Source organism: Ovis aries, chromosome 1 (assembly GCF_016772045.2).
Source record: "Ovis aries strain OAR_USU_Benz2616 breed Rambouillet chromosome 1, ARS-UI_Ramb_v3.0, whole genome shotgun sequence".
NCBI classification, from domain to species: Eukaryota; Metazoa; Chordata; class Mammalia; order Artiodactyla; family Bovidae; genus Ovis; species Ovis aries.
The window spans coordinates 117,419,881-117,447,121 of NC_056054.1; the positions used below are offsets into that span (position 1 = coordinate 117,419,881).

At 45.5% G+C, this 27,241-nt stretch overlaps 1 protein-coding gene across 2 annotated transcripts in view; it reads right to left on the reverse strand.

Moving 5' to 3' along the window:
• RXRG (retinoid X receptor gamma) overlaps window positions 1-26,808 on the reverse strand; it is a 52,605-nt gene extending 25,797 nt beyond the window's left edge. For both annotated transcript variants that reach the window (XM_012185413.4, XM_012185408.4), the window contains exons 1-2: window positions 26,558-26,808; window positions 9,335-9,582 (exon numbers count right to left, since the gene is read on the reverse strand). In XM_012185413.4, the coding sequence (XP_012040803.1) occupies window positions 9,335-9,582; window positions 26,558-26,606 (297 nt within the window). In that variant the 5' untranslated portion in view covers window positions 26,607-26,808. The remainder of the gene's footprint in view (window positions 1-9,334; window positions 9,583-26,557) is intronic.
• Between the last annotated feature and the right edge of the window lie 433 nt (window positions 26,809-27,241).

Genomic DNA, 27,241 nt, shown 5'->3' on the forward strand with positions numbered 1-27,241 from the left:
GCTTCCAGCTGACCTTTCAACCCCAATCCCTCTGTACAGACATATGGTCCAGGAATAGCAGCCCTGCCACTCACACGGCTGTGGAGCTGAATTTATTGGCCAGATTTGGTTCAATGAGACTGGAGTGTGTCTAAAAGCAGGCTTGGAGGGCGGGTGGCTTGCCCCCTCCCCACCCACAAGCCCTGTCACTGGTCATCGCCTCACCCTGTTTTATATCTTCATGAATATAGTCATGGTCATTTGAAACTGTCTGGTTTCTTCATTTGGTTTTTGTCTGTCTTGCCTGCTGCAGTATAATTGCCATGAAAGTAAAGACTTTTTCAGTGCTTATCCCTAGAACCTAGGATAGTGTCAAATAGTGACACAAATTGCTGCTGCTGGTGTTGCTAAGTTGCTTCGGTCATGTCCAACTCTGTGTGACCCCATAGACGGCAGCCCACCAGGCTCCCCCATCCCTGGGATTCTCCAGTCAAGAACACTGGAGTGGGATGCCATTGCCTTCTCCGAGTGACACAGATTCAGTTCAGTTCAGTTCATTCCCTCAGTTGTGTCCAACTCTTTTGCGACCCCATGAATTGCAGCACGCCAGGCCTCCCTGTCCATCACCAACTCCTGGAGTTCACTCAGATTCACGTCCATCGAGTCAGTGATGCCATCCAGCCATCTCATCCTCTGTGGTCCCCTTGTCCTCCTGCCCTCAATCCCTCCCAGCATCAAAGTCTTTTCCAATGAGTCAACTCATCACATGAGGTGGCCAAAGTACTGGAGTTTCAGCTTCAGCATCATTCCTTCCAAAGAAATCCCAGGACTGATTTCCTTCATAATGGACTGGTTGGATCTCCTTGCAGTCCAAGGGACCCTCAAGAGTCTTCTCCAACACCACAGTTCAAAAGCATCAATTCTTCAGCGTTCAGCTTTCTTCACAGTCCAACTCTCACATCCATACATGACCACAGGAAAACCATAGCCTTGACTAGATGGACCTTAGTCAGCAAAGTAATGTCTCTGCTTTTGAATATGCTATCTAGGTTGGTCATAACTTTTCTTCCAAGGAGTAAGCGTCTTTTAATCTCATGGCTGCACTCACCATCTGCAGTGATTTTGGAGCCTCCAAAAATAAAGTCTGACACTGTTTCCACTGTTTCCCCATATATTTCCCATGAAGTGATGGGACCAGATGCCATGACCTTCGTTTTCTGAATGTTGAGCTTTAAGCCAACTTTTTCACTCTCCTCTTTCACTTTCATCAAGAGGCTTTTTAGTTCCTCTTCACTTTCTGCCATAAGGGTGGTGTCATCTGCATATCTGAGGTTATTGATATTTCTCCTGGCAATCTTGATTCCACCTTGTGTTTCTTCCAGTCCAGCGTTTCTCATGATGTACTCTGCATAGAAGTTAAATAAGCAGGGTGACAACATACAGCCTTGACGTACTCCTTTTCCTATTTGGAACCAGTCTGTTGTTTCATGTCCAGTTCTAACTGCTGCTTCCTGACCTGCATACAGATTTCTCAAGAGGCAGGTCAGGTGGTCTGGTATTCCCATCTCTTTCAGAATTTTCCACAGTATATTGTGATCCACACAGTCAAAGGCTTTGGCATAGTCAATAAAGCAGAAATAGATGTTTTCTGGAACCCTCTTGCTTTTTCCATGATCCAGCGGATGTTGGCAATTTGATCTCCGATTCCTCTGCCTTTTCTAAAACCAGCTTGAACATCAGGAAGTTCACGGTTCATGTTGCTGAAGACTGGCTTGGAGAATTTTGAGCATTACTTTACTAGCATGTGAGATGAGTGCAGTTGTGCGGTAGTTTGAGCATTCTTTGGCATTGCCTTTCTTTGGGATTGGAATGAAAACTAACCTTTTCCAGTCCTGTGGCCACTGCTGAGTTTTCCAAATTTGTTGGCATATTGAGTGAAGCACTTTCACAGCATCATCTTTCAGGATTTGAAGTAGCTCAACTGGAATGCTATCACCTCCACTAGCTTTGTTCGTAGTGATGCTTTCTAAGGCCCACTTGACTTCCCATTCCAGGATGTCTGGCTCTAGGTGAGTGATCACACCATTGTGATTATCCGGGTGGTGAAGATCTTTTTAGTACAATTCTTCTGTGTATTCTTGCCACCTCTTCTTAATATCTTCTGCCTCTGTAAGATCCATACCATTTCTGTCCTTTATCGAGCCCATCTTTGCATGAAATGTTCCCTTGGTAACCTAATTTTCTTGAAGAGATCTCTAGTCTTTCCCAGTCTGTTCTTTTCTTCTATTTCTTTGCATTGATCACTGAGGAAGGCTTTCTTATCTCTTCTTGCTATTCTTTGCAACTCTGCATTCAGATGCTTATATCTTTCCTTTTCTCCTTTGCTTTTCGCTTCTCTTCTTTTCACAGCTATTTGTAATGCCTCCCCAGACAGCCATTTTGCTTTTTTGCATTTCTTTTCCATGGGGATGGTCTTGATTCCTGTCTCCTGTACAGTGTCACAAACCTCATTCCATAGTTCATCAGGCAGTCTATTTATCAGATCTAGGCCCTTAAATCTATTTCTCACTTCCACTGTATAATCATAAGGGATTTGATTTAGGTCATACCTGAATGGTCTAGTGGTTTTCCCTACTTTTTCAGTTTGTCTGAATTTGGTAATAAGGAGTTCATGATCTGAGCCACAGTCAGCTCCTGGTCTTGTTTTTATTGACTGTATAGAGCTTCTCCATCTTTGGCTACAAAGAATATAATCAATCTGATTTTGGTGTTGACCATCTGGTGATGTCCATGTATAGAGTCTTCTCTTGTGTTGTTGGAAGAGGGTGTTTGCTATGACCAGTGCATTTTCTTGGCAAAACTCTATTAGTCTTTGCCCTGCTTCATTCTGCATTCCAAGGCCAAATTTTCCTGTTACTCCAGGTGTTTCTTGACTTCCTACTTTTGCATTCCAGTCCCCTATAATGAAAAGGACATCTTTTTTGGGTGTTAGTTCTAAAAGGTCTTGTAGGTCTTCATAGAACCATTCAACTTCAGCTTCTTCAGCGTTACTGGTTGGGGCATAGACTTGGATTACCGTGATATTGAATGGTTTGCCCTGGAGACAAACAGAGATCATTCTGTCATTTTTGAGATTGCATCCAAGTACTGCATTTCAGACTCTTTTGTTGACCATGATGGCTACTCCATTTCTTCTGAGGGATTCAGATTAGGTCCTGCTAAATAGTTATTTGAATAAATGTGAGTGTCCTTTGCAAAATTTTACTTCCAGAACTTAAATCTCTCTGTGTCTCTAATCTATTGACTTTGACCTGCCCTCCTGAAATCCATTCCCTTGTGGCTTAGCTGGTAAAGAATCTGCCTACAATGCAGGAGACCTGGGTTCGATCCTGGGGTTGGGAAGATCCCCTGGAGAAGGGAAGGGCTACCCACTCCAGTATTCTGGCCTGGAGAATTCCATGGACTGTATAGTCCATGGGGTCGCAAAGAGTCGGACAAGACTGAGCGACTTTCACCTTCACCTGAAATCCATTCACATGAGTGAAAATGAATAAACAAATCTCTTCAAGGTCCCACGTTCTAAGGGGTAGAGGATCACCAGCTCTGCTGATGACAGCGGGAGAGAGAGGCATAAATCCATGTCCCTTCGCACTGCCGTCTGGTCTCCACTCCTCTGAGTGGCTGACACTCATGGAACGCAAGACTGGAAGTTCTCAGGTCCCTTTTCTATGCTCCCTTCAGTTCCATCCCTACAACTACACAGCGCTGCAATTTGTCTGTGTAATGTGCCATGTGCCCCCCAGGACTCCTTGGGATCACTAAGTATTCGTGTTTTAATCCTTGGCAGCCAACAGGAAGATCCTGGGGTCACTGTTTAATTCAGAAGACACCATAGCTGTGAGTAAATGCAGCATCGTGGAGACTGAGTGGGGTGTGGAGATTTGGAGTCTAACCTCGGCTCTGCTGTGACTAGCTGTGTGAAGCTGGACACGTCACCTGAGCCCACTGAGCCTACATGGGATGAGGAGCCTGGATGGAATCAGTGGTTCTCAGCTGGGCCGGGATGGGGCAGTTAGAATCCTCTGTGGGGCTTTTACAACTCACACAAGGGCCAAAATATGGGATAAGGGAGAAATGTGTATGCTGAGAAAGATCCTACAGGTGAGGGCTTAGATTACAAATTAGGGTTAAAAGGACTGGCCAAATGGGACCCGCATAAGTACTCTGCTTGGCCATGAAATACTTCAAGTCTCTGAATTTGAATGGCTTCAAGTGGGGGTCTGATTCACCCCTCTATGTTACCTGTCTGGCCCCTGGCCCCTGCAATCCCTACACTAGAGAACTGATAAGGTCTTCTCCAGTTTCTTTAACCCACACATGAAAAACTTTCTGAAGTCCTTACTGGCTATAAAATTCTATCACTCCACATGGCTTTGCTTTTAGACTCTGAGCACACACTCTCTCTCTAGGGAGAGTCTCTGAAATTCTCTTTGTAGCGGTAAGAAATGCTAAACCAGTGATGGCCTTGTCTCTTCTACAAACTATAAATTCAAAAGAGATTATAAGACCTACTAATTCTACAGCTAGGCGTGCTGGTGGTTGGGACAAGAGGGACCCTGACCCCTGTTGTGAGGTACCAGCCCAGTGAGAGTGTGGCAGACAGGGTCATTATTCCTAATGTTTCACGCCTCCTAATTCTTCACGTCCTTTGCATTGTGTCTTTGTAGTTCCTTACATTGAAACAGGCACAAATTATTCCCCTGTCCCAGCAGTGTTGGAGTCAGTCATACAGTTTCCTTAGACCAGTGGGATATCAATGGACATGATGTGAGCAGAGACTTCACTGTATTTTCCTGGTTTGGTTTAGACTTTTGCACTCCGGGGGGACACGTTGAAAAAAGCATGACCCAGGAAGCTGCTGCTCCTGTAGTCAGGACATGAAGAGCTGACCTGCACCCAGGCTGCAGCCTAGACCAATTCCTCCACCATCTGAAACAGAACCTTCCTCAGTTCAGTTTAGTTGCTCAGCTGTTTCCAGCTCTTTGTGACCCCATGGACTGCAGCATGCCAGTCTTCCCTGTCCATCACCAATTCCCGGCGCTTACTCAAACTCATGTCCATCAAGTTGGTGATGCCATCCAACCATCTCATCCTCTTGTCCCCTCTCCTCCTACCTTCAATCTTTCCCAGCATCAGGGTTTTTTCAGATGAGTCAGTTCTTCACAACAGGTGACCAAAGCATTGGAGCTTCAGCTTCAGCATCAGTCCTTCCAATGAATATTCAGGACTGATCTCCTTTAAGATTGACTGATTTGATCTCCTTTCAGTCCAAGGGACTCTCACGAGTCTTTCAGCACCACAGTTCAAAAGCATCAGTTCTTTGGCACTCGGTTTTCTTTATGGTCCAACTCTCACATCCATACATGACCACTGGAAAAACCATAGCTTTGACTAGACAGATATTTGTTGTCAAAGTAATGTCTCTGCTTTTTAATATGCTGTCTAGGTTGGTCATAGCTTTTCTTCCAAGGAGCAAGTGCCTTTTAATTTCATGGCTGCAGTCACCATCTGCTGTGATTTTGGAGCCCCCAAAATAAAGTCTGTCACTGTTTCCATTGTTTCCCCATCTATTTGCCATGAAGTGATGGGACCAGATGCCATGATCTTAGTTTTCTGATGAGTTTTAAGCCAACTTTTTCACTCTCCTCTTTCACTTTCGTCAAGAGGCTCTTTAGTTCTTCACTTTCTGCCATAAGGGTGGTGTCATCTGCATATCTGAGGTTATTGATATTTCTGCTAGCAATCTTAATTCCACCTTGTGCGTCATCCAGCTGGGCATTTCGAATGATGTATTCTGCATATAAGCTAAATAAGCAGGGTGCCAATATACAGCCTTGATGTACTCCTTTCCCAATTAGGAACCAGTCTGTTGTGTCATGTTCAGTTCTAACTGTGGCTTCTTGACACCTGCATACAGATTTCTCAAGAGGCAGGTCAGGTAGTCTGGTATTCCCATCTCTTGAAGAATTTTCCACAGTTAATTGTGATCCATACAGTCAAAGGATTTGGCATAGTCAATAAAACAGAAGTAGATGCTTTTCTGGAGTTCTCTTGCTTTTTCAATGATCCAACAGATGCTGGCAATTTGATCTCTGGTTCCTTTTCTAAATCCAGCTTGAACATCTGGAAGTTCATGGTTCATGTATTGCTGAAGCCTGGCTTGGAGAATTTTGTGTATTACTTTGCTAGCGTGTGAGATGAGTGCAACTGTGCGGTAGTTTGAGCATTCTTTGGCTTTTCTTTGGGATTGGAATGAAAACTGACCTTTTCCAGTCCTGTGGCCACTGCTGAGTTTTCCAGCCTTGCTGACATACTGAGTGCAGCACTTTCACAGCATCATCTTTTAGGATTTGAAATAGCTCAACTGGAATTTCATCACCTCTGCTAGCTTTATTCATAGTAATGCTTCCTAAGGCCCACTTAGCTTCACATTCCAGGATGTCTGGCTCTAGATGAGTGATCACACCATTGTAGTGTTACCTCACTCATGAAGATCTTTTTTGTATAGTTTTCCTGTGTATTCTTGCCACCTGTTCTTAATATCTTCTGCTTCTGTTAGGTCCATACCATTTCTGTCCTTTATTGAACCCATTTTTGCATGAAATATTCCCTTGGTATCTCTAATTTTCTTGAGGAGATCTCTAGTCTTTTCCATTTATTGTTTTCCTCTATTTCTTTGCCTTGATCACTGAGGAAGGCTCTCTTATCTCTCCTTGCTATTCTTTGGAACTCTGCATCCAAAGGGTATATGTTTCCTTTCTCCTTTGCCTTTAGCTTCTCTTCTTTTCTCAGCTATTTGTAAGGCCTCCTCAGACAACCATTTTGCCTTTTTACATTTCTTTTTCTTGGGGGTGGTCTTGATCATGGCCTCCTGCACAATATCACAAACCTCTGTCCATAGCTCTTCAGGAACTCTGTCTATCAGACCTAATCCCTTGAATCTATTTGTCACTTCCACTGTATAATCCTAAAGGATTTGATTTAGGTCATACCTGAATGGTCTAGTGGTTTTCCCTACTTTCTTCAGTTTAAGGCTGAATTTGGCAATAAGGAGTTAATGATCTGAGCCATAGTCAGCTCCCAGTCTTGTTTTTGCTGACTGTATAGAGCGTCTCCGTCTTTGGCTTCAAAGCAAATAATCAATCTGATTTCAGCATTGACCATCTATTGATATCCATGTATAGAGTCTTCTCTTCTTTTGTTGGAAGAGGGTGTTTGCTATGACCAGTGCATTCTCTTGGCAGTTCTCAAAGGTTAATTCTGTTAGCCTTTGCCCTGCTTCATTTTGTACTCCAAGGCCAAATTTGCTTGTTATTATATTTATCTCTTGACTTCCTATTTTTGGATTCTAGTCCCCTATAATTAAAAGGACATCTCTTTTGGGTGTTAGTTATAGAAGATCTTGTAGGTGTTCACACAACTGTTCAACTCCAGCTTCTTCAACATTACTGGTTGGGGCATAGACTTGGATTACTGTGATATTGAATGGTTTGCCTCGGAAATGAACAGAGATCATTTTGCCATTTTTGAGACTGCATCCAAGTACTGCAGTTTGGACTCTTTTGTTGACCACGATGGCTACTCCATTTCTTCTAAGGGATTCCTGCCCACAGTAGTAGATATAATGGTCATCTGAGTTAAATTCACCCATTCCAGTCCATTTTAGTTCACTGATTCCTAAAATGTCAATGTTCACTCTTTCCATCTCCTGTTTGACCACTTACAATTTACCTTGATTCATGTACCTAACATTCTAGGTTCCTATGCAATATTGCTCTTTACAGCATCAGACTATTTGCATCACCACTCACATCCACAGCTGCATGTTGTTTTTGCTTTGGCTCTGTCTCTTCATTCTTTCTGGAGTTATTTCTCTACTGTTCTTCAGTAGCATATTGGGCACCTATCAACCTGGGGTGTTCATCTTTCAGCGTCCTATCTTTTTGCCTTTTCATACTGTTCATGGGGTTCTCAAGGCAAGAATACTGAAGTGGTTTGCCATTCCCTTCTCCAGTGGACCACGTTTGGTCAGAACTCTCCACCATGACCTACATGGTGGCCTTACACAGCATGGCTCATGGTTTCATTGAGTTAGACAAGGCTGTGGGCCATGTGATCAGTTGATTAGTTTTCTGTGATTGTGGTTTTCATTCCCACGGATTATACAATCCATGGAGTTCTACAGACCAGAATACTGGAGAGGGTAGCCGTTCCCTTCTCCAGGGGAATCTTCCCAATCCAGGGATCAAATCCAGGTCTCCTGCTTTGCAGGCAGATTCTTTACCAGTTGATCCACACAGGAAGCCCAAAAAGAAAATGAAGTGGCTCAGTTGTGCCTGACTCTTTGTGACCCTATGGACTGTAGCCTGCCAGGCTCCTCCATCCATAGGATTTTCCAGGCAAGAATTCTGGAGTGGATTGCCGTTTCCTTCTCCAAGGTGTCTTCCTGACCCAGGGACTGAACCCAGGTCTCCCGCATTGCAGGCAGACTATTTACCTGAACCACGAGGGGATCTAGAACTTTTCTAAACAACACATAAACTTGTAAGAAAATAATTGTGTGTTTTTGTAAGCCATGGCAATTTGGGGATTGTCTGTTATGCAGCATCACTGAAGCAATAGCTGAGCACTCCCAGAAGTGAAGGTTGATGGTCTCGGTGTGACATTGCTAGAAAGAAATAAATAGCATCCGGCCAACCTGTAGTTTTCTTAGAGCAGCAAACAATGTCTACCATGCATATCCATCCTTGCCTCTGTTGCAGCAAAAGGCACTAGGAACTAAAGTGAGGGTTTCCCCCCCTGATTTTCCACAATCTTTGCCTCTATCTCAGAGATAACATGTACTTAACACAGTCTGCCTTGTTTTAGATTTAGCCATGTGCAGCACCTGCTTCTCAATGGTAAACTCCTGGAGAGCAAAGACCACATCCTGACCATTTCAGTATCACCTACAGGATATATAAAAGGACCAGGCACTTCACTGACTTGAAAAATACCTAGTATTGAGTTGAGAAGGAACAAGGGGGTCCATCCCATGGAAGACAAACAGGCCTAAGAGATGTTGACATTACAGCCAGGACTGAACCATCAAAACTCCCGGACCATGAGGCATTGTCAGTTCTCTGCAGCTGCTTGAGGATACACTCAGTGAAGGTCTTGCAGGACGGAAGCGTACACAGACAACCCAATTCCTTCACCAGCGTGCATTAAGCACCTACTGAGTGCTGGCTCAGCACCAGGATGAAACTGTTAAAGATGTCTGGAAAGACATTGAAGAAGATGGATGCACACCTACCTGAGAGCTAGGCGGGGCAACCAGATTGATTCCTGGAGGGGCTGCGAGTGCTCCCGAGGGTGGGCCCATGGCAGAAGTGATGACTCGATATGGAGAGCCCAGGGCATTGAGGGGGGTCCCCACTGCACTCAGAGTTCGTGGGGCACTCACTGGGGTGTCAGTGTAGCTGGGGTGGCTGTCCATGGGCTTCCCTGTGGACAAGGCTGCCGATGGACTCATGGACGTGGAGCCAGTATGGCCGGGAGAACCTGTAAGGAGAAAAAACCAAAGGTGATGGGAGGCCAGGGGAGCACAGGGATGGTGTGTGAGGACAGAGTCCCCTCCTTTTGTCTCCTCTATCATTCCCCTTCTTCCAGCCCTACCTGCACACCTGTGAACTCTCACAGCTGGTAGAATAAAGGCCAGCAAAGACCAGGAAGGGGAAAGGACTTGCTGTAGGACAGGTTCTCTGGTGTACCACATGGAACGCACCTTGAATTGTATCAGAACAACAATCAGGGCCATGGGGACATAACCCACAAGTCCCCAGGCTGCGGGGACTGTGACCTGAGCCAGTCAGACAGGGAAGGTGAGTCCGTACCAAACTCCCAGGTTGGGGGTGGAGTGAGCAGGTGTCCGGGCTGCTCCCAGAATTCCCTGCTCAAACTCATTTTGCTCTGAGAACAAGGGTAGGGCTGGGCCTCTATAGTCAGGAGAGATTCATTCATTCATATGTAATTATGAATTCATATGCACCATCTATTATGGTGCAGGTGCCGCATCAGAGGCTAGCGATTCAGAATTGAACACGGTGCCTGCTGTCAGGGACACATTCCCTGATGATCATGGGGAGGGCAGAGGCTGTTACCATGCCTTTCACGCTCTGTAGCTTTTGCAGTTTTAGTCCCATAAGGTTCTTATCCAATCTCTAGAGCATAGGGTTAATCAGCACTTAGGGAAGAAGACTCAGGATGGCTGGGCATGGCTCGGCGGCCACAGAGACCCAAGAAGCCAAGTGCGACCAGGCCTGCCCAGACTGTTTCTCCTCTGGGGATAGGAAGCTGTGGCCACAAGTGAAATGGGCTCTGTGACAGATGACATCCGGTAACTTTTTCCTAGAAAAGTTGAGCCCAAGTTCCCTGCTAGATGCAACTCAAGATAAAAGAAAAAAGCATACCCAACTTCCATCTCAGGAGCCCAGCAAGGAGCACTCTCTCCAGAAGAGAGGAGCTGTGAACTTTAGGGTCCACAGCAGCAGGGCAGACACTCAGAGAACAGCAGAGCAGCCCACCAGGACTCAGAGTGCCGGCTCCTTGTGTGGCTGGCATGCAAGAACAGATTCAGAATGAGCAGGTGCTAGGCTTCAGCACGGCACCCATGCTGTCCTCATGGATGGAACATGAGAAGGTTATGGGGAGAGGTGGTCGGTAAGCCTGGCCTGCCGGAGAAGTCATCCAATTCTCCACTTTCTCCTGGAGCCAAACTACAGGGCAGTCTTAAGCCTTTCAGAAACTTTTGTGGTACTTCCATAGTACTAGGACTAGGATGCAGAGAGGGGGTATTCTCTTCACATTCTGGAGGGGAACGTGGAGCATCGGAGGTGTAACTGTGCAGCAATTCTTAAACATAAATATCTCACTAGAAAAATGTCAACCTGGAGTTGCCCTTGGAGCTTCTCCTAGCTTTATTGCTGTTTAATTTCCAAGTGGTGTCCTACTCTCAAGACCCCATGGAGTGTAGCCTGCCAGGCTCCTCTGTCCACAGGATTTCCCAGGCAAGAATACTGGAGTGGGTTGCCATTTCCTTCTCCAGGGAATCTTCCTGACCCAGGAATCAAGCCCGTATGTCCTGCCTTGGAAGGCGGATGCTTTCCCTGCTGAGCCATCAGGGAAGCCCACTCTCCTAGCTTAGCTAAGGTCTACTTGCAGAGAGAACAGTCAGTCCTGTGTCTGAGGAGGCCAGAACCTTCCAGGAGTCTCAGTGTATCAGGGACACTTGTCTCATAAGCAGATGAATCCCAACTGCCGTGTTCTAAGTACCACAACTGAGGTGAACCACACCCTGTGGGTCCACAGAGATGTGGCCAAAGGGTTCGAAGGGATAGGTGAGACGCTTCTTGCGTGTCCTAAATAGCATCAGGCAAATTTCGATACATCAACTTATTCTACCAATTTCCATACTTTCACTCATTCTGTCTTGACAATAGGGCTGTGAAGATCATCTCAGCCTTTTACAGATGAATGACAACTTAGGCTTGGCCCCATGCTGCTCCAAGTTCTGGGATGACTTGCCCCCATCTCCTTTGTCTAGAAGTTTTTATTTTTCCTTCAAGGTCTAACTCAAGTACCACCTCCTCCAGGAAGTCTTCCCTGGTATTCTTAATCCGGTTTGATGCCCTTTTCTGTTGTTATTTCCTTGTATTTTCCATTTAACTGAGAGGGAGAACGGTGTCTGTTTTTGTATCCTCACCACTAGCACGTTACTCGGCACTAGGCAGGTAGCAAATAGCAGATCCTAGATTCAAACTGTCAATCTGAAGCCCATGCTGTCTCCTATGCACTCTGTCAAGGACAGCAGAGATGATTTGGAGAGCCACCACATCACAAAGTACAAGATGACTCAATGATGAAGTGATCTCGAGCTGAAAGTTCATCTGAAGGAGAGAGAAGAGGGCAACTTCCAAGAGCTCAAGCCAGAAAACCCAAAAATCTTCCCAGACGGTCACTGATCTGAAAGAAGAATTTTAGACTCTTCAGCAGCCCTGGAAGACTGTGACATTTAAAGAGGCCAATGTGCACCTTGAGCCTGCCACTAAGATAACATGTGACAGGTGAGTTAGGAGCCAGCCCAACGTGATGGGTGAGGAGCCGTGAACTTGGCTGGGATGACAGCTGTCCTTCCCCAAGCCATCTGCGGGAAACTGACTTTCCCTTCCCTGCGTAGGCTTTCCAAAACTGACCCAAGGACCCTGCATATTCTACTTGAAATGGACCTCAGGGACTGTGCTTTTCATTTCTACATCCCCAGGCTGATGTCCAGTGCTTCACACCAGCCCAGAGCTGTGGGACAGACAGGAACAAGGTTTCCCTTCACACAGTCATCAATCTGAGAGTTAGCAAGGCATGCAGCCTGTAACACTGGCGATACGGAACATCTGAGGTGGCGTGGCAAACGCTTAAAATATATTAATCATTTTATTTTCATTTTTACTGTCTCCTTCTGTTTATAGCAAGTGACTCTGCTTCCATCTTTTATACGAAATTATCTTCCTAAAAATCCCTATTTAAGTTTTCAAAAAAAAGTAGACTGACCTCAGAAAATTTCTATGTACAAGAACATGTGATATGTTGAATATCATGAAGACAGTATACAAAGGAATGATGTTCGAGAAACATGAACTGTAATTTGCTGTAGATAAGGAGGGAGAAATGAAGAATAACACAAAATTTCCAGTTCTGTTTTGTTTTGTGTTCATGAATTAAGTTTACTCTCTTTAAAGTTTATTTTATATTGAAGTATAGTTGATTTATAATGTTGTGTTTGTTTCAGGTGTAAAGCAAAGTGATTCAGTTATGTATAGACACTGATTTAATGTTTTTGCAGCTATTATTATATGTAGTTATTTGTAACATCTAATACATATAGACAGATATGGAATTTAGCTTTTATTCCACATATAAAAATAAAGTATTGACTGCTGCTGCTGCTGCTAAGTCACTTCAGTCGTGTCCGACTCTGTGCGACCCTAGAGATGGCAGCCCACCAGGCTCCCCTGTTCCTGGGATTCTTCAGGCAAGAACACTGGACTGGGTTGCCATTTCCTTCTCTAATGCATGAAAGCGAAAAGTGAAAGTGAAGTCACTCAGTCATGTCTGACGCTTCACGACCCCATGGGCTGTAGCCTACCAGGCTCCTCCATCCATGGGATTTTCCAGGCAAGAGTACTGGAGTGGGGTGCCATTGCCTTCTCCAAAGTATTGACTAGCTTGATCATTTACTTTAAAAAAAAAAAAAAGAAACATGAGCTGTACAGAAAGTATGAAAATATGGGCTTGGGGAAACTCACAAATTGTTTACAGAATAAAATGAGAGGATGCAAGAGATTTGAAATTTAAACTACATTATTTTTATTATAATTAATAATAATACAAATTAAGATGATCAGAATATTCCTTGATTACTCAGTGATGGCAATGGCATATTGAGACAGAATGCAACAGCCAGTTAAAGTCTGGTTTACCATGGCCTTTAAAATGTCTGCTGAGTCAATGGCCCAGAAGAGATGGGCTATGTTATAACCATATTCTTATAAGAAAAATTCAAAAAGACAAACACATCTTCACAAATTTTTATTCTTTGCCTCTCACAATGAATGACCACTGTTGCTTAGAAATAAATAGCTTTGCTTTTAGAAAAGGTGGAAAATAAAGATGAAAGTGTTGTTCAATGGAAAATGAATCCATTCTCCCAAATAGACACTAAAACATTCCTATCTAGGACATTTTTCATCAGTTTCTTCAGCTCTCACTTCCCTCCCCCCACCCTCCGCCCCATGGCCATGTGGAAACTACAGCTAGCACAAGTTTTCCAGAAGTTTGGTTTCTAGTCTAAATCCAAAGTCAAGGTTTTCTCTAATGCTTCTACCTGGCTCCTGTGCAGAGGCTGGGAGCCCAGTTTTCCCAGCCTCCACAGCCTATCAGCTTTGTTCGCTCCCTGACCACATGCCCTCTAGATCCTCATCAGTCCCTCATACTGTGCCCACTCTCAGATGTTCATTCTCTTTGCACAGCAATAATTTTTATAGAGATTAATTCATCTGATGGGAGAGGGATAGTTGACTTTCTCTGGACCTTCTCTTCTCTCCTGCAACATACCAAAGAAATGCCTTTCATCTTCCAGGGCTCACTCTCCCCAGTAAGAAGGCAGCACCTAGTGGCTCCTAAGATCCCTTCCAATGCTGTTCAGTGAACACTGAGGTGGGTAGGACATAGCTCACTGGCATCTAAAAGAAGGGCGTGCAGGTGGTGGTGGTCTGGAATGGGCGAGTATAGACCACTTGCCCAGGGGCCCCGTCATCATCAGCTGGACCGTGTTAACCCTTCAGGCTGTTTGGGATTCCAGATTGCAGTTTGAGATGCTGACAGTGTCACCAGGAACCAAAGAGGTTATGGAATCTGCAAAGTGTTTGATTTTGAAGTCCATGTGTACATTGTATGGGCATCCAGAGTGACATCTATGTGGAATACAAGACTCTGAAGCTGCCCAAATGTCCTAGGTTCCAGTCATGTAAACCTGGGCCAGGAACTTGACCTCTCTGATCTAGTTTCCTCAGCCATAAATGGAGGTATCCATATCTAGCTCAGAGATGCTAAAACCATTTGAGACCACTAGCGCAGGGTAGCAGCTACAATTACCTACCGCACTATAAAGGTGGTGAGAGAGACCTATGTCTGGCTTGAATACCATTGTAGAAGATTATGTAAATAGAGTTTAACCCACGCCACACCAAGAGTAAATGTTCTATTAAGAACAGCTACCATCAGGCGCTAGTCCAAACATACCAGTTGTTTATAATATTAACCACTCCTCTGAGCCCAGAGTGCCCCTCCATCATCCCAGCAACCTCAACCCTTCCCCTTGAACCCTCCAGATCTCCCCATTATCCGTCACAACATGGAGATTTCCTCCATGCTAACTTCCATTCTGAATGCCTGGTGCCCTACTGGCTATCACATATTTTAAATTTCACCACAATTATCATTGTAGTGTCTAGCACTGTGCCTGGAATACAGTAGATACTCAAAAATTATTTGTTGACTGATCAATGAATGAGTTTTCCTGGTGGCTCAGATAGTAGAGAATCTGCCTACAATGTGGCAGACGTAGATTCGATCCCTGGGTTGGGAATATCCCCTGGAGAAGGGAATGGCAACCCACTCCAGTATTCTTGCCTGGAGAATTCCATGGACAGAGGAGCCTAGCGAGCTATAGTCCATGGGGTCAAAGAGTGGGACACTACTGAGAGATTAAACACTTTCAGTGAATGGAATAGTTCTTTTGTGAACTGATACAACCATATAGGGAGTCCATCAGTAGAAATAATTTGCATGAGAAATCTATGTTCCTTATGTTTACCAAAACGAAAATCTCTGAAATCTCTAGATAACAAATTGCATGTGTGTGTTGAGGGGGCACTTACTGAGAAAGAAAAGCCCAGGTACTTAGAACTACAGAATTCAACCAAGGCAAGGAAGTTGCTTAGCAACCTCATCCTCAGCCAGTAAACATAAAATGTCAAACATGAGTCTTTCTGATTGGCCAGACAAGGGAACAAATGGCTTGGCATTTCCACCCTAAACTGCTGTGCCTGGGTAGAGAGTTCACTGTCCCATCCTCAGGATGGAATGGAAACTTAGGATGAATCATCAATAATGGTAACACCCAGCCACAGGGAAGTGGACAGAGGTTAAAAAAAAAAAAATCCTTGCTATTTCTAAGAGTCAGGACTCTCCATTAGAAACCAAGGGAATGTCATGGGGCCGTATCCCAATCTACTTTCTGTCATGGTGGACACAATCTCACAACCAACTTGCCTCCATTTTGCTAATGGAGGGATGTGTTACATAAGCCTAACAGTCATAGAATATTCAGAAACCTTCCTAGTCAAAGGGAAACTTGTTCACATATCTTTTCCCTACTTGGCTGATAATATACAGACAGGCTGCAAGGGAGGTAGGGAGGCCTGCAGTATGAAGACACTCATCTGACACTTAAATGTCGTCTCCTCTGCTAAGTAAAAACAACAGATAATATTTATTAAGCCATTGCCATGAGCCAGACATAGATCCAAACGCTTTACATATACTGACTGAATTCATTCCTACAAACCCCTTTAAGGTTACCAACTTTCATCCCTATTGTACAAATGAAAAGCAGGGGGACAGAGAAATTAAATAACTTGCCTGAGAGAACATGCATGGCTAGTACATTATACAAGTAGCATCTGATTCTAGAGGAAAGGCAGCAGACCTGAATTTTAACCCCAGCTGCACCACACACTATACTGGCTGCGTGGCTCCTTACAGCAGTTTCTCAGGAGTACTCCTTCCTCTAGCTTCCCCGGGCCCAATTTTTGTCCCCAGCTCTGCCCTTCCTAACCCAACTGTGGCCTCTCTCAGGATTCTGACTTGGTATTCTCTTTTAGATTTTTATTGGAGTAGAGTAGATTTACAATGCTTAGTTTCAGGTGTATAGCAAAGTGATTCAACTATACATATATTCACTCTTTTTTAGATTCTTTTCCTGTAGGCCATTACAGAGTACTGAGTAGAGTACCCTGTGCTATACAGTAGGTCCTTATTAGTTACCTATTTTATATATAGTAGTGTGTACATGACCTGGTACTTTCTGACTAAGATATTTCCCTTCTGATTCTAGCCCCTCATACCAAACCCAAGCTCTGGTTTCCTTCCTCAGGTAACCCAGACCTCAGTTCAACTCAGCTTTTTCCTCTCTCTCACAGAAGGGGCACTCAGATGCCCAGGACTGGCTCATATGCATTTCTTATAGTTAAACTGCTGCGGCATTTTCAAAAGCGCTTCCACATACTCGTCTGAGCTGTACCACCACTCTGAGACTGGATGGGAAAGTATTTTACAGGCATTGAACTCCACTTTTTAACAGATGTGGACATCACATTATTAGCTGAATTCTTACTGAGTGAGAAGCACAAGTAGAAACTGCATTTTTTTTTTTAATTTTTAATTTTTTATTTTTATTTTTATTTTTTTTTAGTTTTTTATTTTTTAAATTTTAAAATCTTTAATTCTAATGGGAAGCCTTCTCTGCTACCAGTGTCCTTTCTGGCTTTCTCAATGGGGAAAGTGAAGACCCATGATGGAGGTGGGAGCATGTGGGAGAAGAGACACTCCCTCGGCCCCTGTGGCTCAGCCTCCGTGGCCTCTCAGCAGGAATATGAGGAGACAGGATGCAGCGGCTGATGAGCCCTGTGCAGCTCCAACCAGCCCGCCAGCCTGAGCCCACACAGCCTGACTCCTGCGGGCCCCACCGGAGGGCTGGCGGGCTGTTCGGCTGGGGGCGGGGGCTTGCTTCTTCCAGCGCTTGGATGAGGGGGAGGGAGAGATTGGCGGCCTCTCCTCCCTCTCTGCCACCACTCTCCCCTCCATCCCTCCTTCTCCCTCCATCCCCACCCCTTTCCCTAAAACCTGCAATGATGGAGGTAGTGAAAAGCAGCAAAGATTGATAATCAGCCTCATTACTACCAGCATTATATATAATTATAGCAAAACCTCACTCATTTGGATCAATTGAGAGAAAAATCAGTCTAAATTCGTGACAAGTTGGCAGATTACTTTTAAATTACAATTTTATTACTTCTAAGTAATACACGTGAAGAGTTTGTGTTTCAAGTACCACAAGCTAATGGTTATTAAGTGGGGATTTTATAAAATCTGCTTTAAAAGATTCTTTTGTAATTAACACCCCATTAATATGCTAATGAGATTTCTACTATGCTTTCTTTTAAAATTGCTTAGAAACCAATGTAACTTAAAGAGGCTCAAGACTTCCACAGTCTTACTTGCTTAACAAACCTTTTTTTGTTATTTTTCATGAATGTGCAAATACAGACTATTTCCTGCCATGATCAATTTAATCACCATTCCAAATTAATAATATCACAAATTAGTAAGGCCATGTTGTTTGGGGGTAGAAGTTAGACTTTCAGGACTTCAGGAACCACTTCATTTTCTAGAGAAGTTGCATGACTTGGTCGTGCAGTCAGGGCAAAAACCCTGGGCCTTCTGCTCCCACATCCAAGCTTATTCCATCCAGAACATACTGCCTTACATTCGTAAAACTCTTTATAATTGTCTGCTGTGTATTCCCATATCAATTATTGGTTCTGTCAGTCAAAAAAAAATGCTTGTTGAGGGCTCCTAACTGTGTACCAGGCTTTCTGCCACTGTTGTTCAGTCGCTCAGTCGTGTCTGACTCTTTGCAACCCCATGGACTGCAGCACGCCAGGCTTCCCTGTCCTTCACCATGTCCTAGAGTTTGCTCAAACTCATGTGCATTGAGTCAATTATGCCATTCAACCATCTCATCCTCCCTGCTAGATGCTACAGATATAGCATTTCCTTGGAAGCCTTTCTGTTCCATCCAAGCTTCAGTTCAGCTCAGTCATGTCCAACTCTTTGCGACCCCATGAATCGCAGCACGCCAGGCCTCCCTGTCCATCACCAACTCCCGGAGTTCACTCAGACTCACATCCATCGAGTCAGTGATACCATCCAGCCATCTCATCCTCTGTCGTCCCCTTCTCCTCCTGCCCCCAATCCCTCTCAGCATCAGAGTCTTTTCCAGTGAGTCAACTCTTCGCATGAGGTGGCCAAAGTACTGGAGTTTCAGCTTTAGCATCATTCCTTCCAAAGAAATCCCAGGGCTGATCTCCTTCAGACTGACTCAGAGTACTTGGAAGGGAAGAAATTCTCCTCATTAGACAGATTAGAAAATTGAGGTTTAGAATGATAAAGGGACCCTTTCAAGCAGTTGTTGTGAATTATTTAAAGACCTAGAATCTGAGTTTAGTCTGGCACAATTTCTGTCAGCTTCTCTGCACGTAATTAATGGCATTTTGCTTACATACCACCCTTCCTACCCAGGACCAAATTTGAACCTTGCTGGTACAGATGGATATTGTGCCATCCCCAGCATATTGGAGACACAAGGGGTTACTGGAGAGTAGGGGCTCCACCAAACAGGACCAGCTGTCTGTTCCTTTAAACCAAATCCTGCACTGGTGCGCCAGGTACCAGCCCATGAAGACAAAGGCCAGGAAGCGCTCCAGGCATTAACTTACGGTGCCCTCTCTAACCCCTTGTTCCTGAAGCCTTTGAACACCAACTCTGCCCACACCCAGCTCTTGAATCCATGACTTCAATCTCTTTCTCTGTCTCTGTAGGCTTCTTGTTCACATTCTGAGGGGATCTTCCTTACCCAGGGATCAAACCCTGGTCTCCTGCATTGCAGGCAGCTTCTTTACTGTCTGAGCCAAGAGGGAAGTCTCAAACAAATCATCAGTTCAGTGTGTCGTTAGTGCGTGCTTAGTCGCTCAGTCATGTCCAACTTTTTGTGATCCTTTGGACTGTATCCTGCCAGGCTCCTCTGTCCATCGGATTTTTCAGGCAGGAATATTAGAGTAGGTTGCAATTTCCTCCTCCAGGGTATCTTCCCGACCCAGGGATCTAACCCGCATCTCCTGTGTCTCCTGCATTGCAGGCAGATTCCTTAATCACCTGGCCATTGTAAAGCCCATGCTCTCCCTAGCCTCTCAATATGGACTGTCTTCTAAAGATTGTAGTTATTTTAAAATATGGTGAACCATAGAGCAGAAATAGGGACATAGACATAGAAAACAAATGTATGGATATCAAGGGGAAATGGGTGGGGTGGGAAGAATTGGGGGATTGGGATTGACTTATATAAACTATTGATACTGTGTATAAAACAGAAAACTAATGAGAACTAATGAGAACATACTGCCTAGCACAGGGAACTCGACTCAATGCACTGTAGTGACCTAAATGGGAAGGAAATCCAAAAAGAAGGGATATATGTTTATGGATAGCTGCTTCACTTGTTGTACAGCAGAAACTAACACAGCATTATAAAGCAACTATACTCCAATAAAAATTAATTTAAAAATACAGAGAACCGTATCCTTAGTGCAATGTTACCATTGGGTAATGGGCATGGTATTATTTGTTCTCAGGTCCTAAATACCTAAATTCCTTGGACCATTCTCTTAACCTCAGCCACAAAAAACATCTCCAGAAATAAATCATCTCCAACTGTCCTACAGACTTCAGAGCTTGTAACTGGTTTATATACTCCTTCAGGACAGAGGATGGGTCTGAATTCTTGGTGTCCTACACAGCCCTTGCATAAACCAGATGCTGAGCCAAAGTGTGCTACCTGAAAGATTGACAGGCCCTCCTGGAGCAGTCTGGAATATTCTTTCCCTCCTGGTGATCTCTAACTTTTGCCCTGTTCCCTATGTCACTGGGACTGAGAAAACACAGATATCATGAGCCCCAACATTTCCAAGATTGGTTCCCCATGACATTGGGGACCAACTAAAGGAGAGACAAAAGAGATGCTGAGTCACAGAAATGCAACCCAGGCAGCCAGCCTAGAAGGAACATCCCAACGTGTTTATCAAGCGCTTTCTTTACTGGTCCTCTGACTTCTTGTAAATGTATTTTGAGTAAAAGATCACAAGCTTTTCCATTTTTTAAGCTCAGATGCTGAATTCTACTATCCCAATAGAAATTTGAGCTTGGTCTTGAATCTGCAAACTCTTGCCCTCTCCCTCGCTCCTTTCTCAGTTACAGTATCTGATAAAAGGAGCAAGCAGGCCCAGGCTGTGCAATTTGAAGTTGAGGAAACTCATGGGAATATGACTCACTAAGGACACTGGCCTGGGGTGAGGCTATCCTAAAGATTATAGGGATGGGAGGTCCCAGGTCACTGCCCTCTTTCTGCCAGATCTCACAAGTGTCTGTCCTGGAACGATTTGCTAAAATATAATTTTCTGTAACTGGCCCAGAATGGATGCCTTATTAACTTCACTTTGTCAGCCTCTCATAGAGCACAGTCTGACACTTTAAGAACGGGCATGCCTCCCCTAAGAAAAACCTCATACAAAATTTAAGCTGAATATACTACCATAGGCTCCAAGTTTTCTGAAGTAGGAAAGAGAAACCAACTTTTATTGTGTGTTTACAATTTTCCAGCCTTTGTTTTATTGAATCCCTATACTGTGGAATGTTAACCCTTGACCCTGTATAGTTGGTAGTATTGTTATTTTACCAAGACATGAGGGGAGGGCTCTCTGTGGCTTAGCCTCCCTCCACATTTCTTTCTGCCACCACAGGTGGCCCCCAAGGGTGCTCAGGAGAACCCAGTTTGTAGAGCATAAGTAGCCACAGGTCCCAGGCAAGCCCCACCTGCTTTCCCTGGTTTCCTCATCTGTAACTGAGGGGTCAGTTCAGATGAGCTACAAGTCTTTTTCTGGCTTTAAAGATTCAGCTCTTGCAGGGAAGCTGGGGTGGGAGTAGGGGGTAGAGGAGAGGTGAAGAGCTGTTCAGAGCTCGTGCTGTTATTCACTGCTAACTGGGAGACAATCAAAATAGTACCAAAACTTCTCTGGAATGATCCCCTAGGGGTGGGCCAACATACTCAACACAGCACATCCCCATGCATTAGCTTATATGTTTGACCACAGCCACTTCCCCATCACAACAGAAGAGCTGAGCAGTTGAGACAGAGGCCATAACCAGCCACTGGACCAAGACCTGGGTCAGTCTCAAGAGAGCCACCCAAACCCAAGCCTTCTAGAACAGTCGCATCTTAGATTCCCTCGGCCTCTGTGTTTTCTACTTTCCAATAAGAGAAAAAAATAGCAGCTTCCTCCGGGAGCCCCTGGCACCCCAGCCACCCAACTCCGGTGGCTAAGTTCTCTGCAGATACAGAAGCTACATAATGAGGGGAAGGAAGAGGTGGAGAATTTTGATTACTCTTTGCATAATTTCTTCCCCCAGTTGCTATTCAGCTCTCTATCTCTTGGTAAGATTGTAAATGTTTCAGAAAATAGTTTAGACTAAATATACTCCTTCCTAAATCTCATAAACATTTATTCCTTCCTACATAAACCCTAACCACTTACCTCCAGGGTAAGTCCCTATTAGCCACCCACACATTTGTGGAGGGGAAAAATATGTTCTGGCATACACATAAATACACACACACACCCTCCTCCCACATCTTCATATTGCCCTCCACACACAGACACACACACACACCCCCCCCCTCCAACTCAACCCCTCCTCTGTGGCTATTACGTAAGAAGAGGACTATTCTACACAAGTGGTCAGACTCAGTACAGTAGGGCTCTTACAAATCATTAGACCCCCAGGGAAAAAGTGAAAGTGTTAGTTGCTCAGTTGAGTCCGACTCTTTGGAACCCTTTGGACTGTAGCCCACCAGGCTCCTCTGTCCATGAGATTCCCCAGGCAAAAATACTGTAGTGGATAACCATGCCCTTCTCCAGGGGGTCTTCCTGACCCAGGGAAGATCTCCTGCATTGCAGCCAGATTCTTTACCATCTGAGCCACCAGGGAAGACCCAGGCCCCCAGAATGAGCCAGCAATTAATTCTCCAGAGGCCGCTATTGCACCTGAGTGCCTGCTAAGTTAGCGTGTACTTTACTCCTCGAGGCCAGGCTCCTGCATCTACAGCTGCTAGGCAGTGGCGTGACTGGCTTGGGGCTCCTCATCCCTTCAAGGGATGTGCGGCTGCCTTAGCTTCCTGTGGCAACTCTGTGGCCCACAGAAGTTGTGGGAGGCAGCTCAGCACCGCTTGGACTCAGGACCAGACTGCCTGGGTTCAAAGCCTTGGCTCTGCCATTTTCCAACTCTGGGACCTTACAATGAGTTATTGCAGCTTACAATGCCTGTTTCCTCATCTATAAAAGGAGTGTAATAATGATGGTAATAATACCCACTCAAGGAGTTGTCATGAGGATTAAATGAGATGATAATGGTGAAGTGCTTACAATGGTAGTGGGCACTTAGTAAGTGCTACTGTGTGCTTGTTAAATGAAATGAGACAAGTCCCCTCTCCCCTGATCTCCTTTTCACCCTGAGGATTACTGCACAATTGGAAGGGGGATTACAGGATTTGTTCTGCCATCTTCTTAGAGGCTGCAACTGTCTCATCCAGGCAAACAAATCTCTTACTGGGCAGCTGGCAGAAAAAAAGAAGAGAAAGGTTCTTGCCTCATCACATGGGAGAGACCAGAGCTGGGCAAGTGGGCACCTTGGTGGGGCCACTGCAACCCAGCTAGTCTCCACCCTGCGGCCAGTTTGCCCAGTGTCTTGTTCACTGATGGGAGGATGGTCTGATATCTGGTAAGCACAGCCCAGACACAAATCCCAGGTGTTATTTCCCAAGGGTGACATTGCTTCCCTAGAGATTCTCAGAAATCACGGGAGCCCTCTGCAGTTCCACTAGCTAATATATAATAGGGCAGAGGTTATACACTAAATCATTTAATATGTGTGGTACAACTTGCCTCGTTGGGGCGAAAGGAGTGAGAGACTGTAGGCTATGTCTGCTTCAGACTTCAGGTCTCCCAAGCACCTGCAGGGGGGTCCTTCTCCCTCCCACCCCCCTCTGTCACCTCTGCAAGTTATCAGGCAGACCTTCCTACAGATGGGGCCCTTACCTTTGCTCAATGTTTCTGCCTCTTAGCTGGCAAATACAAACACAATGGAAAACCTCAGTACAACTAAACCAAATAATTGTTCTCCTCCCTCAAGAATGGGGAGGAAAAGGAGCATCAGGGCAGACGTTCAACAGCCTAGATAATCCTTCCCCTGCCCCCGCCCCCCCCCCCATGGTTATATCAACCTCCTCTTGCATGGCCCAGCCATTGCGTTTCCTTTTATCTGAAACTTAATTACACTAAATACCAGAGCCCCCACAATTATGAAATTTTAAACCAGCAACGTATGTGGGTCTTTATAAATTTAATTTTATTTCCCCAGATTCCTAATTCATTATTCTACAGTAATTTTTGATTTTTAAATTAATTTTCATGTTAGTACTTGGGCAGAATAGAGGGGACAAAAATATTAACTTTTATTAAACACTGAATATATAGACAACACTCTATATCTGCTTTTTCAAGCATTTGCACGTTAAATGCTCACAACCATGGTCTGAGATGGGATTTTGAACTACATTTTAGAGATGAGGCTCAGAGAGGTTCAATATCTTGCCTAAGGTCACACAGCTAGTAAGTAAAAACCTGGGAACCAAACTCAGTTCTCTCTATCTGTATAGAGAGATAGAGAGATAGACAGATAGAGATCTTTCATGCTTTTTTCACTGCATCAGATAGAAGGAACGTAATTAGAAGTTTGACTCAGGGGCTTTTCTAGATGGGCTCTCTTCCTCAACCCCATATAACCTTAGCCTGGTACTGCCTTCCTTGAGGCCTCAGTTTACCCATCTATATTAAGAGAGGACTAAAGCACTCTTTTGGAGAAGGCAATGGCACCCCACTCCAGTACTCTTGCCTGGAAAATCCCATGGACGGAGGAGCCTGGTGGGCTGCAGTGCATGGGGTCGCTAAGAGTTGGACACGACTGAGCTACTTCCCTTTCATTTTTCACTTTCATGCATTGGAGAAGGAAATGGCAACCCACTCCAGTGTTCTTGCCTGGAGAATCCCGGGGACGGGGGAGCCTGGTGGGCTCCCATCTATGGGGTCGCACAGAGTCAGACATGACTGACGTGACTTAGCAGCAGCAAGGCACTCTTTGAGGTCTCAGGGTATTACAATCCCAAGATTCCAGACAGCAGCTCCCAGTGAATTTTGGACTAGACCTTCTTTCCCCAGACTGTCTCTTCCTACACCTGTCCGCCTTCAATCCTTCTATTCACCCCAACCATCTCAGAGGGTCTCCTAGGCAGTTAAGAAGCCATAACCTCACAGACCTCGAGGGTCCCAAGAATCTCATGGATAAGCATGTTCTTCAGACAACTGAACTCAGGAGGAAAAGGAAGAAGTGCTTCTCAGCTGAGAAGGGGACCAAGATGGCAGTCAGGAAGGCTTTCCACAGCACCCAACTGCATACTGAAGATCAGATGTCTGCTTCACAGCCTTGGCCACCACACTCACTGGGTCACGTCACAAGACTGGCCCCAGTAACTTCAATGTTGTCTTCCCCAGAACGTGTGGCCAGGGTCCCTCACCCATCGGATCCAAGCAGCAACCTCCTTCTGCAACCAACGGTGCACATAACATGCCGTATTACAATGTGTCTGCGCAATGACAAGCTTGCCCAGGACAAATAGTACAGACTCTATCTCATGAACATCTGTGTTATGAGCACCTAACTTCATGCTTAGTTCATAAAAACTGCCCAACGCATCCCGAATAAATAAGCAAACCCCCTGGCTTAATGTCTCCAGGACAGGAACCCCATCCGCTTCCAGTGTCCCACTACACCTTATGGAGGGGCGTGCCCAGTGGAATAGACAAGCTTTGCTCCCAGGCCTTCAGATGAATTGCCTATCTGTCCTCACAGGAGGTGGGGAGGGCAGGGACTTTTCAGTCCTCAAGACCTAACAAGAATTTCTGCTTTGTCGTGCCTGCCAGCGTCTGCTCTCCGCTTTGGCTCCTAAGATTCCAAACCTCCTGCCACCAGCTGACAAGTCAGAGGCAGTTGGTCAGCTGTTGGGCCCGTTTACCCAAAGCTGGGCTACTGTGCTGCTTCTGTCACTGAGTCAAAGGAGCCCTGGGACCAAAGTGCCTGGGTGTGAGGGCAGCCCCTGGGAAGTGCCACCTGGCTGCCCTGCCTGGCTTGGCAACCTGGAGCTCCAGCTGCCTGTTCTCTGCTATGAGAGCCCAGACACCCCCACCCCCACCCCCCACCACCACGCCCAGATCTCGACCCTCAGAATGGAGGTGTTGGCAGTGACCCTGGAAGTGGAATTGGGGGCAGCAGCAGGGGAGGGGACAAGAGGCTATTAGCAAATCAAAAGGGGAGAAAACAGAGGAAGGAAAACAGGCAGCAAATTAAAGCACTATGTTTTCTTTTTTAAAAAAAAAATGCAGTTCTAGGGAAATCTGCTTTTAAATAAAACAATCAGTCTGTTGTTATGAAGTATCCCAGGTACCCTTAATATTGGCAAAACCTTTTCCGTCATTTTTTTTTTCTCATGGCAAGCTGGGTATTAGGTTCATCCCAGTAATTTCCTCTTACCTCTTCCATTCTTCACACCCCCACAAACCCACTGAGTTAGAACAATGCTCTCAGTCTACCTTTGTCTCAGACATACTCCCAAGCATGTTGGTTCAGGCTCTCCTTAGAATATCCCCATATCCTCCCATCTGTTCACTCATTCGAATGTGCAAACAGATCCTCACCTACGGACCGTTCTCTCCCACTCTCCCTCCCTCCCTCTCCCCATCCGTGCCCCTCACTCCTGCCCGCGCGCTCACACGCACACTCACACGGAAACACACCATAGACGCCGATAAACACATATGCCCTCCTTCCCAATTCAATCCTAATCCAGTTATCCGGATCTCCCCATGTCCGCTCGGTCTCTCCAGACGGTCCCGGCGTTGAAGCCGTGTGAAATACTCACCTCCAAAGCCTGTGGGAAACTTCATGAAGTGAGAATAATTTCCATACATGTTGACTCTTCAGTTCATAGTCCTCCCGGACGCGTCTGCTCAGTGGCTCGGCCTCTCCCTGCTCCCAAGCGCAGCCGGGCTCCCTTCAACTTGGGCTAACAAGAGTGGTCATCGCTTCCTAGCAGCCCGGGCAGCTCGGGCTGGGCCAGCCCTCTGGGATTAGTCAGGAATCTGCCTCTCGATCTGAGCGTCCACATCGTGCGTCGAGCCGGCGGTGGCGGCAGCAGCTGGTGCCTGTCAGTAATCACGCATAATGCCGCCGCCGCCGCTGCCACACTGCCACCGCCGCGCTGCCGCGGGAGGCAGATCCTGTTGCTAGTTTGATTAAGTCGGGGCAGGGCTGCTGCGTGCGACTCTTGCAGCTCCCGGCTGGTCCCCAGAGGTCCCCACCGGTGGCACGATCTGTTATCTGGGAAGCCAATCGATGTGCGACTGACCCAGAGTAGGTCAGGACAGAGGAGGGGGAAGTGGGGAGGGACTCTTTAGATGTCTTTTCTTTGACTTGCGTCCCCCCCCCAAAAAAAAATCAATGGGGTTTTATTAAAATGGGTTTCTTCCCTATGGCTTCTAACTAGCCAATGCACTTGGTGCTTGATCTGGGAAAGGAGGTGGGGATGGAGCGAAGAGAGAACAGA